This window comes from Zonotrichia leucophrys, chromosome 14 (assembly GCF_028769735.1).
Source record: "Zonotrichia leucophrys gambelii isolate GWCS_2022_RI chromosome 14, RI_Zleu_2.0, whole genome shotgun sequence".
Classification (NCBI taxonomy): Eukaryota; Metazoa; Chordata; class Aves; order Passeriformes; family Passerellidae; genus Zonotrichia; species Zonotrichia leucophrys.
This window is the reverse complement of record NC_088184.1, coordinates 3,178,757-3,201,404: the sequence shown is the minus strand read 5'-3', so window position 1 is coordinate 3,201,404 and position 22,648 is coordinate 3,178,757. Positions and strand designations below refer to the sequence as shown.

The window sequence follows — 22,648 nt, the reverse complement described above, 5'->3', positions numbered from 1 at the left end:
ATAAACACATCTGTCAGAAAAGCTCAAAATTGTGTTTTAGAATAAACCAGAGTGGCTGCCAGTTCCTCTCCAGGAGAAAGAAAAATCTGAGGAACTCAGAGCCATGATGCAGCTAAAAATATTCCCATTCCTCTGTCATTTCTTGCCTCATTTGATGAGGGCTTGTAAAGAAAAATCATCCTACAACTGCTGTGCTCCTTCTCATCAGTATCCAGCAGGAACATTCTGTAGGCCAAGGAGCTTTTATGTGCAAAACCAATTTTTAGGAGTAAGTTACAAAAAGCAAGTAAGGGGGAGAGCAAAGGCACATATTTGTGCAGTCTCACAGTTGTGCTTTGCTGTTTGAGGAGTAGCTGCAAACCACAATTTCCAAACGCCTTCACAAGACTGTCAAGCTCATGTAGCAGCAACTCCTTTTTAAGCACATGATAGATGATAACAGTCCTGCCTTGTACACATCTGTACTTCAAAACCCAGCAGAAAAGAGCTGGGCTCTGATGGGCTAAGCTCCCAGCTTGCACTGAGTTTTTTGAAGTGGACACACTCTAACAGGATTTTATGCAAAAAATAACCTATTTTGAAATTTACTGTGGAAAAAAACTGCCCTGCCTCTCCCATCTCACACCACAAACAGCACAGATGATGCTGGAGAGCTGTGGGTTTTCATGGATGCAAAAGGAAAAGACTTTGCGTCTCTTAAACGCTTTTTTATTTCCCCCTGCTTTGTTGGTATTAAGAGTTTTGAGATAAATATAGGTAAGCAAACTGTATAAAATGAAAACCTGAAGGTACCTTAGGTACAAATGAACTGTGACAGTCTATATTCAGTTTGCAATGAAAGCTTCAAGCTCCTACAGATTATACCTGTTAGGAAATCCATGTTGACAGAAATATATTACAAAGAGCAGACAAAGTCAGCCTCAAAAGAGGGTTTATAAGCAACCTGAGCCTTGATATTGAGCATGTCTTTAAGACAGTCAAAACTAATATTTCCAGCTCTTTGACAGGAAATTGTACAAGTCTCTTTTCCTTTGAAACCTCTGCATCTGCATTGTAACAAGACATTAAAAAAAATACATTATAGACCCAGCAAAATTAGAATTATTTCCATCTTGACTAAAAAGAAAAGGGGAGTTGTTTTGAAATTATTAGCTTCCTATTAAAAACACATAAAAGATATAAATATTCATCAGTGTAAACAAATTACCAGTTTGTAGAGCAAAAAATAATCATCAAGGCAAAATATAGAAATGAGAGAAACATGCAAGCTAGGAAAATATGCTTGGGAATTTTGTCTGATGTCAGTGGTAAGATCTGTTAACAGTTTCATATACAGATGCTACTCCACTATGCAGAAAAGCTTTATTTATGTCATTAATTGCTTAGGCAGAAAAACATTCATAAATTTTTGTTCATTGATTAGTTTTCTTTCACATTTGTGAAGTGTGCTAGAACAAACTGCAATTAGTGATCAAATGGAAGGCTGCACAGTCAATACAACAACAATCCTTGATGCAAAGCAACTGCATTGATTAGAACATTTTCAAACAGTCTGATTTTTGTTAGGTAAAATAATGACATGCAACAATTTTAGCTTATTTAAAGACTACCTTAAAGGCACCAAAAGCTGTTGTTTCAGCTTTTTCTAACCTGATACCCAGGAGTGATGTTCACTTGCACAACCATTAACTGAACTGAAAGAGGCTCCTTGCAGGAAATATCTCAATTCAACCCAACAGAGACAATATTCCCCCTCCTAAGAATAAGGTTTAACATTTTGTAGTGTTGCTGATTGAGACTTGATTTTCTCAAGCAGCTTTACTTTTCATTTTTTTTTCCTTCTTTTTGTCACATTTCATCAAAGCAAAATTCTCTAATGAAGACACCACAATAGAGGGGTTTGGGTGCTGAGGCTGATCCCTGGGCATGATCACATTTCAAATGACACTGCCATGAACAACAGAAAACAGCTGCCAACTGTACCTGGGAGAGAGGACCATTATCATCATCATCACTGCTGCTCTCCACATTCAGGCTTTCATAAGGTTCAAAATCTTCAGAGTACTCTGGAGATGGGTCAATGTAGAGTTTACCCCCTTCTTCTGTTTTAATTGCCACAGTCTTCTGTCAGAAGAAGCATTCAAAGAAATCAGATTTCTTCTGTGTATCAGCAGTACAAGAAGAGTAACCATCACACTTTATATAACAACAGCATGATCAAGCACTGCTTTTCTCCTCTGATCCACAGAAGGTTTCTGTCCTCCCTGAGCTCATCTTTGGGCCCCTGAATTATGGTTTATCAGCCCTGGTCAAACTCCCCTCCTGCTGCTGCTGAGCCCAGAGAGGGCAGGGATATCAAACCTTGCTCTCTGTTGTTCCTACACCCCTCTAGCATTTTCTTAGTGCCGGGGCAAAGATATCCCAGAGGGAATATCCTCAGATAACTTGATAAATTCTATCAATGATTCCATCTTCCCCCCTCACAGCATCCCTCAGCACAGCCCAAGTTTGACAGGTTTGGCCAGGAATTGCTGGGTCCTCTAGATATCCAAAAAATCCCCATGGAAAATCACTGGGAAAGGAAACTGCTCAGTCTGTGGTTGCACTTTTCCCTAGCTAAATAATTCCAGTTGTTTATAAGGATATAATAACTCCTATCCTCCCATCCAACTGGATAAAAGACTTAAGGAATCATCCTAAGCTAGTCCCAAGTAGCAACCAGGTTTTAGTACAGAGCCACACATCTGGCAAATTCAGCAAAGAAGTCCTGACAGGCCATAATGGAAGCTGAGAAAATGAATTCAACTAAGCAGTAAGAGTGGTAAACAAAGTAATGCAGCCTTCAAGCTTGAATGTGAAGTATTTTCTGAAAGAAAAGAAAACCTGCACAGCACAAACACTTATCCACAGTGCCAAAGACCTCTGATCCCATCACTCAAGCACAGACTGAACATCCAGCCAGGCCAATGGCTAATCAAGCAGTGTAATTACTTGGGTGACATGTCTCCATTGTTCTGAATTCCCATTTATTGTTTTAATTAAGTCCTTGACAGGTTAACTCAGATCCTTCTTTAGGCTAAAAGAAAATAGGTTTCTCTTCTGAGACTTCTCTGGTGAACCAACAACTGTGGAGCTGATGGCTCTAAATTTCTTATAGATGGGATATTTTTATCTATATACATTTCCCTTTCTTATGATCTACAAGAAATTTATCAGAAATTGCAACTCAAATTATGCAAATTACATTTCTTTGTCCCTCAGTCTTGTTGCAGGGTGGAGAAGAGCAGTAACAGGCAGGGATGTCTCTCCAAAATGAGTTTCCCCATCCTTTGCACTAGATAAATTCCCTAGGGTGCCACCAGAGCTATCCAGCAGCAGCCACCCTGCTGGAGGACACACTGAGCCACTCGTGTCCAGGCTTTCTGTGATGAATGTCACTGAAACCAAATCTTTTCAATGAGATTTGCCTCTTTAGGCTTCCAAGCAGACACAAATGTGGGCAGGGTAATATTTCATGTTGTCAGCATCCAGCCCAAGCCATCAGAGAGCCCCAGCTGCCCACTCTGTACCACTTACAACCAATTTCCCCTGAAGTGATTTGCAACCTAAGAATCAAAGCCCCATTTCTCCCACCTGCCCCATACCTGAAGCCAATTCCTGCGTTGTATCTTGCCTGGGACAGTCTGAGGGCTGTGTTCTGGCAGCCCACTCTCTTCTAGCTGGGCTGCTTCTTCACCAGGCACACACAAGGATTAGGAGACAGGAGAGAGAAAGCAGAAATCCAATATTAGACAATAAACAGACACCTCTGTTTGTGGATTTGTGTGGTTTTGTTTTCCCCACAGCTGAGGATAGAAGAATAAATCTGACACATAAATAGAATCAACAGCTGCAAAGATATCCCACATCAGATCCTGGCCAGTTATAGCAGCAGGAGTTTAGAACTTCTTCAGGAACAGTTATCATCAAGTTTTTAAGAGAATAAATTCTTTTAAGATACAACAGCTTAGCAGCAAGGGAAGCCCCACCTTTTTTGACATAAAAATATAAAAATACATTCTAGAACAGGGGTACACATCATTCTGACTCCCAGCTGGTTAGAAAGTAACCTGTCTGAGGAAGCCAACTGAGCCCAAAATCCAGCTACCAAAGACAGACTGACAGACAGGGTTCTGGTGAACAACAGGTGATATGCTGGGTTTACAAAGGAATTGTGTGTATTTACTCTCAAATTAAGGAAACATGAAATATTGGCAGATTAAACAGAATGTACTGGGTATTTAACATACTGTGCAGAGAAGGATTCTTCATGTATGACTCATAAATGAAGGACGAACAACCATTATCCTTCATTTCTAAGGCAAGGAAGAGTTGGTTCAGGAACTTCTGCAAAAAATTTCTGTATGGTCAAGGAGAATGAAGGGTCTCTGTGGTGGAAATGGCCCCGGCTTAGAGTGGAACAATGGATTTTTGAGAAGATGCTTTGATTGAGAGAAAGAGACAACTTGCAGGTCACATCAGCGTCCTCAAGGGAACAAAGGCATCACCAACACTCTCAGTAGCATCCTAAATAAAGGCATCTCATTTCCTATGGCCAGGACAGATTTACAGCTTCCATTTCTTCTCAGTGGAGAAAAACAGCTGATGCAAAACCTTTTTTCTTTAAGCCATAATTTAATGGTCACCCTAAGGCTGCAGGAACTGGCACTGACAATAAAAGGAGCCATTGTCCTACAAAGGTCAGAGAATCACAGAAAGATTTCATTTGGAAGGAACCTCTGGGGCTCACCAAGTCCAGCTTTCCACTCCAAGCAGGGCTTACTTCAGAATGAAATCAGGTTGCTCATTACAGCTCTCAATACCATATTTTCTTTCCTGAGGACTGGACAAACCTACATGCACCTGTCACCTGCGCAGTGACCTGTTCAGAGAATTGATATGGCAAGTTTTAAATGTGGGAAAACATAAAAGATTCCTTTTAGTTACAGGCCCTTGGGCAATCTGGTTCACCAGGAGACTGCACAAAAGCTGGTCCAAGCAGAGAGGAGGGAGCAGGCCCAGGGCAGAACCATCCTTGGGGAACAGTGTTTGTTTATGTCCATTTGGAGTGATCACAGCATTGCAGGATGTTGTTATGTTGTTCTATTGCTCCAGCACCAAGTGTCTCTCTGTCTGTATCTTCTCTGCCCAAAACAGCACTAAACACAGAGGGGAAAAGGAATGGACTGTTCTAAGGAAGAGAACCAGCCCTTCCAAGCAGAGCTCCAATGGGCTATTCCCAAGGAACACCAGAAATCCTTTGAGCCACCATTGGTGCTGATTGCTGGGCAGCATTGGCTCTGCTGGCACTGAACTGCCTTGACCTTACACTGTGGTTGGATTCAGTCATTGCTTTGGGAGAGAACTGGAAGCATCTTCCCCTTGCACTCTCTGAGAATCCATCTCTTCAAAGCAACTGCCCAGAAGCCCCTCAAGTGTGCTGTGAGTAGCAAAGGGGGAGATGGCAGGACTCATGCTACCACTGCTGAGGAATTCATCCTCAGAACCTGAGTGGTTCAAGAGACTCTTTACCAGTCATGGAGTGACAGAACAAGAGGGAATGGCTTTACACTGACAGAGAGCAGGCTTTGATTGGATACTAGAAAATATGGTTCCCTGTGAGGGTGATGAGGCCCTGGCACAGGTTTCCCAGAGCAGCTGGGGCTGCCCCTGGATCCCTGGCAGTGCCCAAGGCCAGGATGGACTGGGCTTGGAGCACCCTGGGATAGTGGAAGGTGTCCCTGACATGGCAGGGATGGAGCAAGATGAGCTTTAAGGTCCCTCCCAGTTCTGTGATTCCATAACTCTATTAGTGATGGATTTTTAGTGGTCATAGTTTAACATGGATTCACCTGACCAGGTCTCTCTAAGCCAGGAAGAACAGTCATTGAAATCCCAGGCAGAGGCTGATACAGCTGAGCAAGTCATCTGTGCAACAAACATTCGTTTGGAACAAAAATATCCTTCCCATGGGATGGATGGGATGTGAATACCAACCAGTACCTGTTTGGGCACACAGAACAGCTCCACTGGTGTCACTCCCTCTGGGATTTGCACTGTCAGTGCCTATTTGACTAGGCAAGGACTGAGAAGTACATCCTCAAAATATCAGTCCTAACCCAATGAAACCCCACATCACCATCAAGCACATATTTGTGACCCCACACACACTCACTGGAACAACAAACAACAAACAGAATTGTGAAACCATGTGTGGGTTACAGACCCAAAGAAATGCCAGCACACCTAAGCCCAGCTTCACTACGCTCCAACCCATCATTTCCTTTAACTCATTACCAATCCTAAGCATAAAAACTTTATCAATCACTATTATCAGTAATTACTCCTAGGGAACACAAAGAAAACAGTCCTGACAAACAGATTTATGATGACACTTTCAGGAACCAGAAAGAGGGATTTATGCCTGTTCTGGATTATTAAGTACCACCCATTCCTAATTTTTCAGTGAAGACTAATCCTATAGATGGATGCTTTAGAAGTAATAAATGATGCAATAACTCTCATGGGAGATGGATAGGGAAGAAAACTCAGTGCTGTATCTCAGCTAGGAATCATTCCTGTAAGTAAAATCATATTCAATCATTGAGAAGAAATACCTTGAAAGGAAAGAGACCACAAAATTGCTAAGGCAGAGCTCCCAGGCAAGAAGCTCATACAGACCAGCAGTGACCCATTCTGGACTCCAGTGGCAAAACCAAATGGAAGAGGAAAAATAGCAGGATAATGGTTCAGTTGGTATCTTTCACTGCAGCTTCATGGGTTTAAAACAACACCACTGGAGAGTTAAACAGCAAAACACTGAGTTATCTTCTGCAGAGCTGGTGCTACAGTCTCTGATAGATGGAGTTGAGGAAAAGAACAGAGACTGCAACTGGAGTCTTCAGAGATCTCTAAGACTTTTATTCTACCTTGACTGAAGCAAATGGCTTTAAGGGACCATAGAAATAAAGAATTTTAGTTAAGCTGAGACATAACAACTGCACAGCAGAACTTAAAGAGGAAATTTCTCTTGACAGTAGTTCCACTAGAGCTGCTGCCACAACATCCCTTGACAATTTTTGGAGCAAAAAGTCCAAGATATTGATTTAAACCCTCTTTAGCAACCTGAAGATTTATCAGCCCTGTGTGACAGAACACCCAATTTCCACCATTTCCCAGAACATGACCATTTTTACATCATTGCACACAAAGTTTCACTTTCTCAGAGAGCAGTGGAGCCAGGTGACAAGCTGATTCCTCATCACCATCCCACACAGCCTGCAGGAAATTATACAAGCTGAACACACCTAAGCCTGCAAACAAGTAGTATGTGCCCAGTGTAGCAGGAAAACAAATTAAGGAGATGAAGTTAGAGCCATGGCTGGAACAGTTATTACAGGAAAAGTTTGTTTCCGGTATTGTTGAGATTAATAAACTTTCAATCAATAAATTATCATAGTAGGTAACTTTTTTAACTCCTTGTCTTCATTTTAGGTGAAAATGAAGCTTAAGCAGGCTATCACACATTAAAAAAATACATTCTGAGATAGGTTGTAGCAAGTGTGAACATAACTGACTGAGGCTGGTAAACTGCTTTACACAGGGATTTAGTGAAATCAACTTTCTTTTCATTATGCTAAATAGATTAGAAGGCCAGTAAGCTCATACTTTATACTTTCATGCATGCAAAATTATTCCTGTCACTGCACTGCTCTCGATGACAGACAGACTTAAATTAGAAACAAAATACCCATTTTTCCATAAAGCCAGCTAATCACTGGGAAAAAAATGGTTGATTTTCTTCACTTCAAATATTTAAATAAAGATTAGCTATCTTTTTAAGACAACTATTATAGCTTAAATGTAATTTATGAGCTTAATGAAGCTATTACTGGATATAATTTGATTACAGTCTATGTCATCAAATGTCATTTGTCCTCAGGACAGCAGCCTTGGATAACACTGAAGTCCATCAGATCTTAAATCCTCTTAATGGTGTTATGTGTCAAAGGTATACCATTATTTTCCCCTGACAATTTATATACATTTCTAATCTTCTACTTTTAGTTAGAGCTGTTTAACAAATGGAGAGGCAGGGAAGTTAAATGTTGGAATTAAAGAGGGATCAAGTGAAAAATGGATAGGGTGTTCCAGAGACTATTCCTGACACACAAGCAGCTTAAGCACCCTGATTCCCATGGAATTTCATCCCACCAGGCTCCAGAGGGGCTGTCCCTGGATCCCAGGGACCTCTCTGAGTGAGTGGCAGCCCTGGTGCAGCTCTGCCAGGGCACTCACCCTTGGTCCTGGTGGGTCTGAGCCTGTTTCTCAGGCAGCTGTGTGGGGTGATTTTCCTGGGGTACTTTCTCAGCTCAGAGTTAGCTCCATTCACATACAGAGAAAATCCTCTTTCCAACTGCTCCAGTCTGATTTGCACGGGATCTTTTCTTTTTAAGCGCTCCTGCAGCCTGAAGGAGAAAGGCCAATAATTCATCCTTGCACAGTGCATACACAGATGGTCAGATCTTCAATAAATACAGCAACACACCATGTCACAAAGCTGAAAAATATGTTCCCAGTTCAAGGAACCCTTGCAGAATCCATCTTCCAGGGTCTGTTCCTGTTCTCTAACGTGTATGAGCACCCACACACTGTGACAGAGGAAGTTTGACCAAGCTTTTCCTTTCTGAGGTTTTTTACATGTTATTTCTTATTTCACATTATCTTCTCCATTTGGTATTTTGCATATTTAACCTTTCTTCTTAAGAATTTTAAAGAATTTCACTTAGAATTTCAAAAAGCTTAAAAATTGTTGGCCTCTTTTCAAGAATAAAAATTATTATTTGTGTTTTGAAACTGAAGGTAGAAAGCCCCCAGCCAATACTGCAATTAGAGATAGCAGAAAATTAAATGCTGGTTAAAATAATATCAAAATAATGCCATTCCACGGGCTCAGTTTCAGCTACTCTCCCTCTTCCAACTCTCATTTTCTCTCCTTTCACCATGGGTTATACCCAGGCCATGATAATTCCTTTGGTGAGGTGACATGCAGGCCAGGAGCTTGGCATCGTGTGGTGACAATTTGTGAATTCCCCTGCACCACCTGGTTTCCCTCTGACTTCTCCCAAGAGCATGTCCCCAGCAGTCAGAATTAGAGCTCTGATACCAAGGATGCACATTGGTCTAACCACTAAATAAACTGATTTTATCCTTTTCCAATACTGCTTTAGGATACTATATAGGAAAGAAACCTGTGGGTTTTTAACATAATTGTGGCCTTTAAGGTCTTTTTACCAAACCAGTTTGTTATATAATTTGATTAGAAATCTCTTGTGTTAAAGGAAGGAATCCAGCATGAAAGTTCTGTAGATGCCTCTAAAATAAGCTATGAAGTTCATCTGTCCAGGGTATAGTGACAGGAGCACATGAACAAAGAGGAAAAGAAATGTTTGAAACTTGTCTGAAAAACACTGGAGTTTGCAAAGGCAACCTGGCTGTCCTTATTTCCCACTTTGCTGTTTTTCTGACAACATAACAACTGTGCCTCTTAACTACATCCTCACACAGTGTGAGCTGCCAGTTGCGTCTGCATCTACAACCTCCTGCTCTATAAACAAAAATCTTCCCTGCCACTGAGGAAAAAGCAACTATTTTATTAATAAATTTACTTATATTTTAAATGCGGAAGAAACATTGTAATCTCCTCTAGAAAGAAGAACTTTTAGCAAGCAAAGGGAAGAAGAGAGAAACACCTGAATGTTTTAAGGCACAGCATCACAGCTGCTGGTATTTGATACAATACAACAAATATTTCATACCCCAAGTGGAAACAAATGTGAATATTACCGGTTTCTCTGCTGAAGGGATATTAAATATTCGTCATGTTTTTCATCAAAGTCAGTCACCATGTCTTAACATAAACCTGAAATGAGAATATAATGGTCACACTGAATGATTTACTATGGAGTACCACTGGTTTTGCACCCTCAATAGATGAGAAGGCTATAAACAGAAAAACATTCTTCCTTCAACCACGCATAAAGCTGTCAGGGCTGTAAATAAAACTCCTGAAGAACAGAGGAAACAGTAGCTGTTCTACTTATTTTTCAAAACCCTTCACAATCTATGGAAGAACCAAAAAAATTTAAAAGTAGAAGGCATATGCCATGACAAGTTTATAATGCCACACCTGGCAAGCAAGAGAAGCTGGGGCACAGCTGAAGAGCCGTGCCCAAAGCCCAGCTGTGGAAGGAATTCTTTGACTTGTTAGGTCAGCTCATCCTACATCCTATTCACTCTGTATTTATTTGAAGTGTTTAATTAAAAATTTTACCTGACTTGCCATTCAGGAAACCTGAACTTTTCCAGCAATTCTCACCACACCGCTGCCGCAAGCTGTGCCAGGGTGTGCTCTTACACGGCCCGAAGTTTGGATGTGCCAGCAGCAGCTTCGGTGAGCTCTGTACCAAAGAGAGAACCGCGTGTTTTGTCCCGGACCGACCGCAAGGCAGCTCTGCCAGAGCCCGGCCCCGCCTCGGGGGAGCCCCGGACGGACACGGAGCTGGGACAGATGGACACGGAACCGGGAGAGAGGGACACGGACCCGAGACAGACCCCGGACAGAGCCCCGGACACAGCCCCAGATGGACACGGACCCAGGTTAGAACCCCGGGCACAGCCCCAGGATGGACACGGACCCGGGACAGATGTACACGGATCCGGGACACAGCCCCCACATGGACACGGAGCCGGGACAGAGCTCCGGGCACAGACCTGGACGGACACGGAGCTGGGACAGACCCCGGACAGAGCGCCAGATGGACACGGACCCGGGATAGAGCCTCGGACACAGCCCCAGATGGACACACACCCGGGACAGAGCCCCGGACACAGCTCCAGGATGGAAACGGACACAGACCCGGGATGGAGCCACCAGACAGAGGCCCTGGCTGGACACTGACCTCGGACAGAGCCCCAGGACGGCCACGGACCGGGACAGAGGCCCCAGATGGGACACTGCATACTGACACCGGAGAGAGACCCCGGACAGAGCCCCCAGGTGGGCACGGACCCAGGACGGACACTGACCCCCGGACAGAGCTCCCGGACAGATGCGGACCGGGGAAGGAGACCCCGGACAGACGCAGATCGCGGGGCAGAGTCCCCGGACACGGACCACGGACACTGACCCCGGACAAACACTGACTCCGGACAGACACTGACCCTGGACACGGCCCCCGAGCAGACACGGACCCTGGACACGGCCCCCGGGCAGACACTGGCCCCGGTCACGGTCCCCGGTCAGACAAGGACCCGGTCACGGCCCCGGGCAGACACAACCCCCGGCAGCGCGGGCCGGGCCGGGCCTGTTGCTCGGTTTCCCTGGCGACGGTCGCGCCTGGCCGCCGTCAGTTCCTGCGCGCCGCGGGCCCGGAAGCGGCGGCGGCGGGGATGGAGGCCATGGAGCCGCTGTGGGCGCTGCTGGACGAGGTGGCCCTGGAGGGGCTGGACGGCATCACCGCGGCCGCGCTCTGGCAGCGCCTGGCCGCCCGCTCGCCGCCCTTCCCGCTGCCGCTGGAGCCCGACACGCAGCAGCTGCTCTGGGCCGCGCTCAGCGCCCAGCCCGACGTGCGCTTCTACCTCCTGCCCCGGCCGCGCCCGCCGCTCCGCCTGCACGACCGGTGAGGGCAGCGAGCGGGCGGTCTCGGCCCCTTCATGCCGGAGCAACCGGGACTGGTTGCTGGGCGAAACATGAGCTTGGTCGCCGGGCTAAACCCGGCCCGATTACCGGGCTAAACCCAGCTTGGTTGAGGGGCTAAACCCGGACTCACTGCCGGCTAAACCCGGCCCGGTTGCCGTTCTCGCCCAGCCTATGCTGAAGCAGCCCTTCGGTAGCCGGTGACAGAAGGCAGGGCCGAGAGTGGCTCTGAGCCGCTGTTTAGGTGTTACACAAAGAATTTTCACTCTTCAGGGGGTCAGACATTGGAATAGGTTGCACAGGGAGGTGGTGGAGGCACCATGGCTGGAGGTGTTTAAGATCTGGCGCTGTCTGATGGGTTTTAGGGGTCACTGTGGTGGTGCTGGTGGATGGTTGGATAATCTTAGAGGTCTCTTCCAATTTTGATGATTCTATGATTTAAGAGACCTGTATATGAGTCCTGGCCTGATTTCCATTCAAATGACTGCATGCTATCTAGGTACAGGCAGAATTTGTGTGTCCTGGTCAGCAGGGTGGATCTACCTGTCATTGTCCTTACCCTGAACTAGATGTTTCTCTTATTCCCACCACATCTTTGACTTTTCAAAGATTAAATAATGCATCTCCCTCCTGCTGCATTCTGCATGCTGAAAAGGTTTGGTCATGCTTGAGCAGTAAAAATCTGCTCTTCATATTTTTCCAGTTTGGAGCTTTCAAAAGAGCTTCATTTTTCCAAGATAATTCTTAGAGGTATCAGCATTGTCTGTGACAATCATGTATTTCTCCTTGCTTGGTTAAATATTGGCGCTTTGGTTTTATTTCAGATATGAAGAAATAGATCTTGAGACAGGAATATTGGAAACCAAAAGAGATCCTGTTTCTTCAGATGATATTTATCCTATCCACATGATTTTGGATAACAAAGATGGCATACAAGGTTCCTGCCAGTATTTTAAAGAGAGAGTCGACATCACTGATCAAATAAGGAAGAAGGATTTACAGCCTTGTTATACTTACAAAGAAGCTGTTGAAAAGTGAGTGAAATCCTTATATCTGAAATCCTTATATCTTATATCCTATAATCCTTATATATAGCATTAAAATACTTCTAAGTTCTAAAATTTAGTCCTTGCTCAGTTTGTGCAGATTATATCAGGAATGGCGTTTGTGGAGAGAAAGGGATTGATCTCTCTGTTTTTGTGGAGCCAATAACAAGACATTACTTTTCTTTCTGTTTCTTAGATGGGGAGAGAAATTAGTCATTGTGGCTTCCCAGGAGCAGCGTTACAGAGCTTTGGTAGGCTGGGAGGGGGACCCTGACCTGAAACTCCCTGACTTTTCCTACTGCATCCTGGAGCGTCTGGGCCGAGCTCGCTGGCAGGGGGAGCTGCAGAGGGACCTGCACAGTGGGGCTTTCAAGTGAGTTTGTGTCTTGCTCTGAGAATTAAATCCAAGGTTGTTTTTAAGTATTCCTGTGAATATTTGAACTCTCATCTATGTTGTAGTGCTTCATGCTTACTGCCAGGAGTGCTTGGTTTGGTAGAACTGTACTGGTCTCATCCTTGAGTTCATTGCCCTTCCTGATATTTTCACAGAGAGCCAGAAATTTGTCTGGTGGGTCAATACACCGAATAGGTTTCTATTGTGAAAGTTTTTGTTTTTTCTAAATAACTTTTTCTTCAAATTTGGGATTGAAAAATTGTTTTCATTTCCTTTTCTAAACTGCTGTCTAAGTATCTTACCCACGTTCTGAAGGAATTCTTGGGCAGGCACCTTTTGTCCACAGCATTTCCCTGTGTGACATCTCCTCCATTGAGAGGGAGCCTGAGTTACCAGCTCCCAAACTGGGCCATGTATTTTGCTGATGGAGGAGCATTACACACCTTCTTGGAGAACTTCTGGCTGTGTCCTGAAGTTCTGGAGAATATCAGCATTGCTCTAAGGGTTCACTGCTTTTAGGACATGGGTGGGTTGTAGCTTGCACACCACCTGGTGCTGGTTTTTGCCACTTAGGGAGATCTTGTAGGTAACTAAGATGATGGGGAAAACTTTTATGGGTGCTTTTCTGTCAGTTTGGTGGCCCAAACCAGCTCTCCAAGGAGGGAGATGAATCCCAGAGCTGTTCCAAGAAGGGCAGTGACTGCAGCATAGCTACAAGTTAAAAGGAGAGGATGGAAAAGGGGCATGGGGATACAATGCTGATTCAATCTCCTCATCAAACCATGTTATGATACTCTGTGCCTAAAGGCTCTAGGTTAAAATCAGAGGTATTTCTCTGTTTAATTGAATTAACTATAAAAATAAATTCCACAGGTTTTCTTAATTGTGGACGTCCTAACTTTGAGTTGTCACTTTGAAAATTAGCACATGTCACTAAGGCTATAGGTAATATAGGTAAAGAGTTCTGGGTAGTGGATAATTAGAATTGTTTGCAGAAGTTCCTATTCCTGTAGCTATCTTGCCATCTCTTCTTCAGGGTAGATGCTGGAAAGCTGCATTACCACAGGAGGGTGTTGGACAGGAGTGGTCTGATAACGATGCAGTCCCACGTCATCCGGCTGCCGAGCGGAGCACAGCAGTACTCAATTCTGCTCCTGCTGACTCGCTTCCATGTTGATAGGTATGCTTTAAGGGTCTCCTGGGTACTCTTTGACCTTTTACTGTGATGAGGGATTGTTCTGTTGTCACAGAACCATCAAAGTTTCCTGCAATTGATGCTTTCCAGTTTATTAACTCCTCTTCCAAATGTCGGACACTTAAGTTGGTCTTGGAGCTGTAAACAGCAGGTTCTTCTAGTGCCTGTCACCTGCCTGCATAAACATAACTCTTCTTTTTGTAGCACTAATCATTCTGTTCATTTTAACTGTTTTCACTGAAGCACATTCCTAGTCGATTTCTTGTTTTGTTTTCCTATCTTGTTTATGATTAGATCTTGTGCTTCTGTGGGTTGCCAGTGAAATAACAGCTTGGGCTTAGTCATTGTTTCCTCTTTGAGGGTTTTTCTTAGAGACAAATTCTCTCATGTGCTATTCACAGAAGGAAAACTAGAATTCCTAAACCAATCTGAGAACACTTAGCATACTTCCTCTAGTGACTGACAGTTTCTAAAACTACAACTCATGTTTATGAAGTTATATGCATACTTACATGTAAATAATTCTCTTTTTTGGTTAGGAGGAGCAAATATGATATTCTGATGGAGAAGCTCTCAAGTATGCTAAGTGCTCGTTCCAACCAGATGGAAACATTAGGAAACTTGAGGGAAGAATTGGTGAGATTCATTACTCCTTCACATTCTCATTCAGTATAATCTAGATGCTGAGTATCAAAGGCACTCATTCATACTGCCTGCTTCAAAAGTTGCACAAAATTCTGGACTAGGATAGCAAAAGAAGGATCTTAAAAACCTACCAGATCAAGGTGCTGGTGGTGTTTGTCATGGGGAAGCAGTTCTGTTCCAAGCACAGCCTCAGAAACATTTTGTCAGTGGATGTCATCGTGCAGTTCTTGCTTTTCCACTGCTGCTGTTTGTGTGGGTGGCAGAGCTGGAGGGGTCCAACACCCTCAGGAGCATCTCTTCTGCACTGAAAGGCTTTTAAGTTTCTTATGGATATCCTACCCCAAAATATGATTTTGTAAGAGCAGGTGGTGTGAATGCCTTTGATACCAGTCAGCAGCAGGTGAAGCTTTTGGGCTGCAGTGACTTTTGCCATTTCTCTTTGCATCAGGGCCTTTGTGAGAGAACCTTCAAACGTCTCTATCAGTACATGATGAATGCTGGCCTGGCCAAGGTTGTGTCTGTCCCCTTGCAAGACATAAATCCCAATGGAGGACCCTGCAAGACAAAGAAAGGTCTTGGTTTTGCTCTCTTTTTGTATGATTGCATTGATGCCATTCTATCTGTGAGCTTCATATCTTAAATTAAAAGAGGTGTAAGTAAAAAACTAAGTAAAAAACTTGTCCATGCAATTAGGTAGATAAGTGTGCTACCAAAGTTAAAATGCTGCAGCCCACTTGAATTAAGCATTTGTTACAGTTTTTTTAAGGAGTGAATATCATCAAGTTGGTTGGATATCAATGTTAGCTGTGGTCTTGGCACCTGATAAGACTGCTCAAGCCAATACAGAGTAGGAACAAAACTTCAACTTTCAGGCTGAAGTTAAATGACAAGTCAATAAACTTCACCAAAAAATACAAAAACCTCATGTTGAAAAGAAGGCTCCTTATAATAAGTTAAAAACCCAACCATTCTTGGTTATGACTTTTCCTGAAAGTCATGAGAATGCAAAGCTTCTCTGAAAAGTTTCCTGTCAAATTATGGAAGGTCTTACAGCACTTGGAATTCACAGAACACAGAATACTCTGACTTTGAAGGACCATTGAGCCCAACTCTTAAGTGAATGGCCTATACAGAGGTCAAACCCACACCTCTGGCATTATTATCTCACCAGCTGAGCTGATAACAGGGTTGAGGAAAGTGAGATGCCCAAAATTGCTATCTCAAAAAGCCACAGTCTGCTGAGGGGTGGTTTAATGCATAACCAGCTTTGAATGCCAATTTAATTGGTTCACAGGAACTGCTGATAACTTCCAAACATGTAGTGGAGAGACAAAGAGCAGGATTGCATGAGGAAAGGGAACAAAACAAAGCAACTGTTCTCAGGAAGAGATACAGATAAAACTTGCATGGGGAAAAAACTACAGGAAATAATAATGGACAGTATGAGGAGGGATAGTACTTCCAATGGAATATATACAGTTCCTGAAGGAAATCTAAACCAAATCCTTAATCACAGAAAATCCTAAGAGGCAGATTTGCAGGGTTAAAAAGAAAATAGTTCTGAAAGATGAAGTGTGTGTTTTAGAGATATAATGAGCTGTTTATGAGGAAAAAAAATCTGATATGAACTAAACATTGCAAATTACATAGTCTTTGTGAATAGGAGTGATCTTAAAGGAGCAAGTGAAAGAGGCAACAAAACCATGAAAAATTCCAGAAGACAAAAAAGAGTGCTGATTACATGGAGTTGGATTAAGGCTGTCAATAAGACAAATTCCTTCAAATCTTTTAAGTCTGGGGAAAGGAAATTCTCTGTAGGGAAAGTGTATTTTGAACAAAGAGAAGCAGAGGCCAAAAGCAGGGACAGCATCAAACATGGCTGAGAGAGAAATGACCCAGGTCTTTCAGGGATGTTCTAATGAGCTGCAAACACTTGGAAATAACACCCAAAAGACCAGACAGCACTCTTAAAAAACAGTTTATAGGCAGTAGTAAAAGCATTTAGCTTGCAATTAAGGTATTTACTTAGAAGACAAGAAAATACAGCTCCACTTACAAACCTGGTGTTTTATGCTCTGTCAGAGATGGGCAAAACAGCAGCTGCATTTACTGCTTAGATTTGTTGGGAAAAATGCCACTTGATGAATCTTTCACTTGAATGATAATTCCATCTTACAGATGTAAAAGCTGAAAATCCACAAAAATGCCTTAAAAACACTAGGTATTAAAGGAGGATGAAATAATAATAGCTGATTTTCAGCAGAGATCAAGATAGTTTAATCTCTGGAGTTATACAGGAAAGAAGATAGAAATATGTGGGACACACTGAGGATGAAGCCAGAGCATCTGCTATGGGAAGAACATTATTGGGCAGCAGGAGCTAAAGGAAAAGGAATTGGTTTGTTTTGGGGGATTTCTTTTCTATGGGGAGGTTTTTTTTTGTTTGTTTTTTCAAATACTGCTTCCAGTGAAAATTAATGGGCTGTAGAAATACAAAGGATGTAATAACAGTGCTTGCAACCCTACCAAAATGTCAGCACTTAAACCCTAAGCAGCATCCTAGGGAAAGGATTCAGCTTGGGTAAAAATAATGGAATCCTGTGGGCTGGAGCAGAGTCACATGGTGAAGTGGCTGTGGGTTAACTTTGTGTCAGCTGGGCAGCAGCAGCTGCTCAGATGGGTAAACACAAGATAAAATTCATCAGCTGAAACCTCAGTGATTCCAGTAAAGCCTTCACCTGGCCTTTTCACAGCAGTGTCTAGCAGAGGGGCAGGAATGGCTGCAGATGTTCTCCCCACTGCTGCAGCAGCTCCTGAATCACTGCAGTTTGCCAGGGTGGCAGTGTCCAGTAACCCAGTCTGAGTTACCACTGGTGTGAAGGGCCCAGCAGGAGCTCAGTGACACTGAGGGGAGCAGGAGCTCAGCTCTCCTGCAGCCTCTGTCCTCACTCTGCCCTGTGCTGGGAGGTCCCAGTGAGTGGAGAGTTAGCACAGCACAGCTGATGGACAGGAATAAGCTAAGATGTGGAATTAAATCAACAAGAATCTTGGGTGGGCAGCAGCCTATTCTGTCCTTGTGGAAAGGAAAGGGTTAATACCCAGTGAGTGATCTCCCAGTCAAATAAGTGTTCTCCAGCTGTAATTATGGGCATCAGCACTTAATCCCTCCATTGATTTGTTTATGCTGTGGAAGTTTCTCCCACTGAACAATCCTAGCAGTGGCACAGATGTGAAGGTTTGGAGCACCTCAAGAATTCACCTGATTGCCAGATTCATGCAAAGGAAAAAGCTGTTGCAAACCTTTCCTAGAAATAGCCAGCTCTCTTTAGTCATTTGTTCCCCATTGCACTGCTACTTCTTCATGTTGAGTAAAAAGTAAAATGGTTTGAAGCAGTGCACACCCCCTGCACTCTGTTAGGAGTTGTAACTCACAGTCATTTTTCACAGGGACTGATGTCATGGTCCGTTGCCTTAAGCTGCTGAAGGAATTTCGGAAGAAGATGGAAGATTATCATGATGATGATGAAGAGATCATCACAAAAGTTGTGCAGCCTGTGGATATTGTTTGTGAAAGGGATATGCTCACCCAGGCTTATCAGTTAAGTAGGTGATTTAAGACATCTGAAGACTTTTCCCATTACCTCCTTACTCCTTGTAGTATAAAAGAAATGTGTATATTGCAGGTGGTTTTACATTCTGGTTGCTTTTGTATGAGAAAGTGTCATTTTTTCATAGCAAAATGAGCTTTAAATCCAGATTAGACTGGAGATGCTGCCACCTGTTAGCCCTTCCTGGAAGCTTAGCAACTACCCAGCAGAAACAGGATGTTTTGATGGGATGAGAAAAGATGAAGCAAACAGTGTTCATTATTCTCCTATCTCTTTTCCTTTCCAAATGGAGAAATTAATATCTAACTGTGGAAAGCTGCCAGGGAAGAAAAATCATCCGTGCTTCTAATTTGAAGTTGTCACCTCCATACCTCATTCTGCTGGGCACTGCTTCGTGTAAAATTGTGGTTTATGACAGTATTTAGCTGAATATTTTATGTGTCTGTAAAACTGTCTTTAGTTAGTAGGGAGTCTTAAATTTAATATTCTGGCATATAGTGTTGTTCAGGGAAATATTAATGTACGTAGAAATAGATATATATAAAATTCAGTCAGATTCTTTCCCTGAGATATTTCTTTTGTTTTCCTTTCTGCAACAGTTGAAAGTAGAGGAACCAAAGGTATTTCTCAGGCTGAACTTCGCCTGGCTATGAATGTGGGGAAGCTGGAAGCCAGGATGCTCTGTCGTCTTCTGGAGAGGTACAAAGTTGTCAAGGTGAGGCTAAAATCAAATAATTCAGATACTTTTTGAAACGGAAGGTACAATTTTGGTTATTTTGGGAATAACATTGTTAACCTTAAACATTAGAAACAGCAGAGATTTGAGAATGACAGCAGGAGAGTCCTGGTAAGATTGAAAAGAGAATTAATTCAGTTGAGGAAAAGGTGTGTAAGGCAAGGGTTCAGTGTTAGGATTGCAGCCTGCTCTAATCAGAGCACTGAAGAATCTTCTCAAAGACCCTCTGTCCATGTAAGATCATTAATCTACTTCCCTTTTGAAAATACCAGGAAATTCTGGAGCAAAACAGTTACTTCTCTACGAGTTACAATTAAACTTCTTATTTCCAGATATTTCAGTGGTTTTTATTTCACTAGACAAATCCAGATGTCATGTCTTGCATGCCCAACAGTCCCCTTCCACAAAGGCAGGATAATTGCCATCTTCCCTCAGTGGGGAATCTTTTTAGAAAAATCTTGTCATTTACTAGAATGTTCTGTAGAGTTAAAAACAAGCTGTATAAACCATTGGAATATCTAACCTGTTTTCCCCCAGTCAGCTGTGAAAATGAAATCTTCCCTTATTGATTAGTGGAGTGTGTGAGTTTGTAGATCCCTGTTGGAGCAGACAGGGCAGACTTCCACTGAAGGCTGAGTCACCCAGGGAGCTGCAGTGCCCTTATTTCACAAACATTTTTGTTCTGAAAAAATTGATTTCCACTCTGAATACACACAGTTTGTTCTTCCACAGACTTTTCTCCATCCCACATACCGTAGGAGTTTCATTCTAATGCACTGGTAATGCAGATTTGTTTATTTTTCAGGCAAAGAATTCCTTTTGATTTCTCTACGTGAAGGTTAGGGACATTTTTGTTACTTAAATAAAATAATATTATACCTTTTGATGGGTGGGGAATAGCACTGAGAACATTTTCCCTCTGTTGATGCTGGAGAACACTGATAGAATGGAGAAGCAAGGTGGTGAAATAACATTCCAACTGTTTCCTCAGGGTTTTATGGAGGATGAAGGTCGGCAAAGGACAACAAAGTACATTTCCTACATTTTTGCAGAGGAGAGTGATTTGAACCGTCAGTTTGAGAGGGAGAAGGCCAGGAGTGAGCAGCTGGCTACAGTCACTTTGGCTCTGGTGCCAGAAGATTCCCCACCTGTGGAAGAGGCATCTCCTGGAGAAGAGGAGGCTGTGGCCTCAGAGTCTGACAATGAGGAAGAAGGGAAGGACAAGAAGAAGAGAGGAAAAGGTCAAAAAGCCAACTCTGGTTCTCCAGTGAAACCACATGTCCAAGATGATGTCCAGCAGACACCACCAGCCAAAGGTAACTTGTGATTTGGAAATCTGGAGAGCAACCTGCATTTTTCTTATGGATCATTTTATTAAAGAACAAATAACATGTTGTTAGCTTCCATTATGACTTTTGGTCACATATTTATTTTTAAGCCTATTTGATTATTTCCCTACTTTGCCCCCAAATTGTTCTGGTTTGGAAGACCAGGTGTGGTAACCTCTGGAGATTCTCAGGGCTGAAGTGTGGCCTGGTGTCCCAGTAGTGTTTGTGCTGCCTCTCCTGACCCCATGCCATTGTCTCCCCTTTTCCCTGAGCTCACACACTGTGCTCCTTGGATATTCAGGGTTGGGATGACTCAACCCACAGCCTTACTCACATGAGTATTTTGTAACAAAAATGTCTTGTCCCCAGAAGTTAGTTACCTCAGCTTCTTCTTTGTTATTTGAAACATGTTAATGTGAAAGCTACCAGCCTTTGTGGGACATATTTCAAAAAAATATAGTGGGGGGGTTTTTTACTTAATTTTTAAACCTATTTAGATATTCCTACAACTTCTCTGATAAACTCCAGCAGAAGAGATCTCTATTTTTCTGTGTAGATTATCTTTGGAGTAGTATTAAATTCTTACTCTGCTTTGAGTCAGAAGAGTCATGTTTCTGACAGAACTTGAGAATCTTTCAGACAGAAACTGTCCTTTCTTCAGACAACAGTTTCTGGATAATCTCTTCATGACTTTCCCAGCTGTGAAAAGGTTTCTGAGTGGAGAGAATTATTTGATGACAGAGAGTTCACTTTTTTTTTAGCTTAACTTTTGGAGGCTGAATGCAGTCTTTCATGGTCAAACCACTGCTTCCAGCAGGGCAGAATGTATGAAAAGTGTAGCAGAATGCTTTTTAGTGCAGCTTCCTGGGTAGATGGGAGAATGCCTCTTAGAGAGAAAGCTGAGCAGGGAGAGCAGAACAATTACAAAGCTTTTTGCTCTCAAACCAGGCTCGAAGCCAGCAGTTGTGAAGTCTCAGGGAAAGAAGCAGCCTTCCCCTCAAATTCTTGAAGATCCTGAGGAGCTCCCAGACAACATTTCAGGGGATAGCTCTACTTTGGGAAGTCTAAAGCAGGAGTCCAGTGTTTCTGCCTGTGCTCATCCCACGGATGAAGATGGAGATGTGGCTGAGGTGGAGGAAGTCAGACTTGAAGATCCTAAGGTAAGATCACATGTCTTTAATATCTTCTTGTTGATGCAGCTGTCTGAGCTAAGTTTTGTGCTCTTATAGAAAGACTTTGAACTAGAGTTTTTGTATTTACTTATCAAACTGTTTTGGGGTTTTTTAAAGTTAATTTCAAAGTACATTCATATTTTGGCTGCACTGCATTGTAGATATAAGTGAAAATTTTTCCAGGAGGGTAGGTGGGTATATAGATATATATAGGAGGGTAGATGTCCAAAATAACAGGGTTAGTTCTGGGTTAGTTCCCTGGTGCCCTCCAAATTGTGTGCTGGCTGAATGCATGTCACAGCTTAATGTAGCACACAAGGGCTGCTTATCATCCCCTGTCTGCCTTCCTGGGAAGGGGAGATAAGAGACAATCTTCATTTGAGGAGTTTATTATAAATAAATCCATCCAAACAGGTGTCGCTATAGGACACGAAATAACACAACATGTTATTCCAAGGTAAAAAGAGCACTTTTAATTTCTAACTCCAACATTTATAGATTTCCAAAAGTGACAGTGGATTGGAGGGTGACAGTGCCACCTGTCCAATGACACTGGACAAACTAACAGTCTATCAGATTTCTCCTCTGTGACCATTTCACAGGGGTCTTAGGCTGAGGGAAGAGATGAGGATCTGACTCCATGTTTCAGAAGGCTGATTTATTATTTTATGATATATATTGTATTAAAACTATACTAAAAGAATAGAAGAAAGGATTTCATCAGAAGGCTGGCTAAGAATAGAAAAAGAATGATAACAAAGGTTTGTGGCTCGGACAGAGAGCCTGA

General features: G+C 42.9%; 2 protein-coding genes across 11 annotated transcripts in view; one reads left to right on the top strand and one right to left on the bottom strand.

Annotated features, from left to right (window-relative positions):
• KATNIP (katanin interacting protein) overlaps positions 1–11,484 on the bottom strand; it is a 56,518-nt gene extending 45,034 nt beyond the window's left edge. For 5 of the 10 annotated variants that reach the window (XM_064725565.1, XM_064725573.1, XM_064725572.1 and 2 more), the window contains exons 1-6: positions 11,263–11,484; positions 10,373–10,499; positions 9,886–9,961; positions 8,338–8,507; positions 3,645–3,730; positions 1,984–2,124 (exon numbers count right to left, since the gene is read on the bottom strand). In XM_064725565.1, coding sequence (XP_064581635.1) covers positions 1,984–2,124; positions 3,645–3,730; positions 8,338–8,507; positions 9,886–9,947 — 459 coding nt within the window. In that variant the 5' untranslated portion in view covers positions 9,948–9,961; positions 10,373–10,499; positions 11,263–11,484. The remainder of the gene's footprint in view (positions 1–1,983; positions 2,125–3,644; positions 3,731–8,337; positions 8,508–9,885; positions 9,962–10,372; positions 10,500–11,262) is intronic. The other 5 variants (XM_064725568.1, XM_064725571.1, XM_064725575.1 and 2 more) reach the window with 3 other exon arrangements.
• GTF3C1 (general transcription factor IIIC subunit 1) overlaps positions 11,466–22,648 on the top strand; it is a 40,725-nt gene continuing 29,542 nt past the window's right edge. The window contains exons 1-10 of the mRNA XM_064725564.1: positions 11,466–11,720; positions 12,562–12,771; positions 12,980–13,156; positions 14,214–14,357; positions 14,912–15,008; positions 15,466–15,589; positions 18,465–18,620; positions 19,225–19,340; positions 20,353–20,677; positions 21,638–21,849. Coding sequence (XP_064581634.1) covers positions 11,491–11,720; positions 12,562–12,771; positions 12,980–13,156; positions 14,214–14,357; positions 14,912–15,008; positions 15,466–15,589; positions 18,465–18,620; positions 19,225–19,340; positions 20,353–20,677; positions 21,638–21,849 — 1,791 coding nt within the window. The 5' untranslated portion in view covers positions 11,466–11,490. The remainder of the gene's footprint in view (positions 11,721–12,561; positions 12,772–12,979; positions 13,157–14,213; positions 14,358–14,911; positions 15,009–15,465; positions 15,590–18,464; positions 18,621–19,224; positions 19,341–20,352; positions 20,678–21,637; positions 21,850–22,648) is intronic.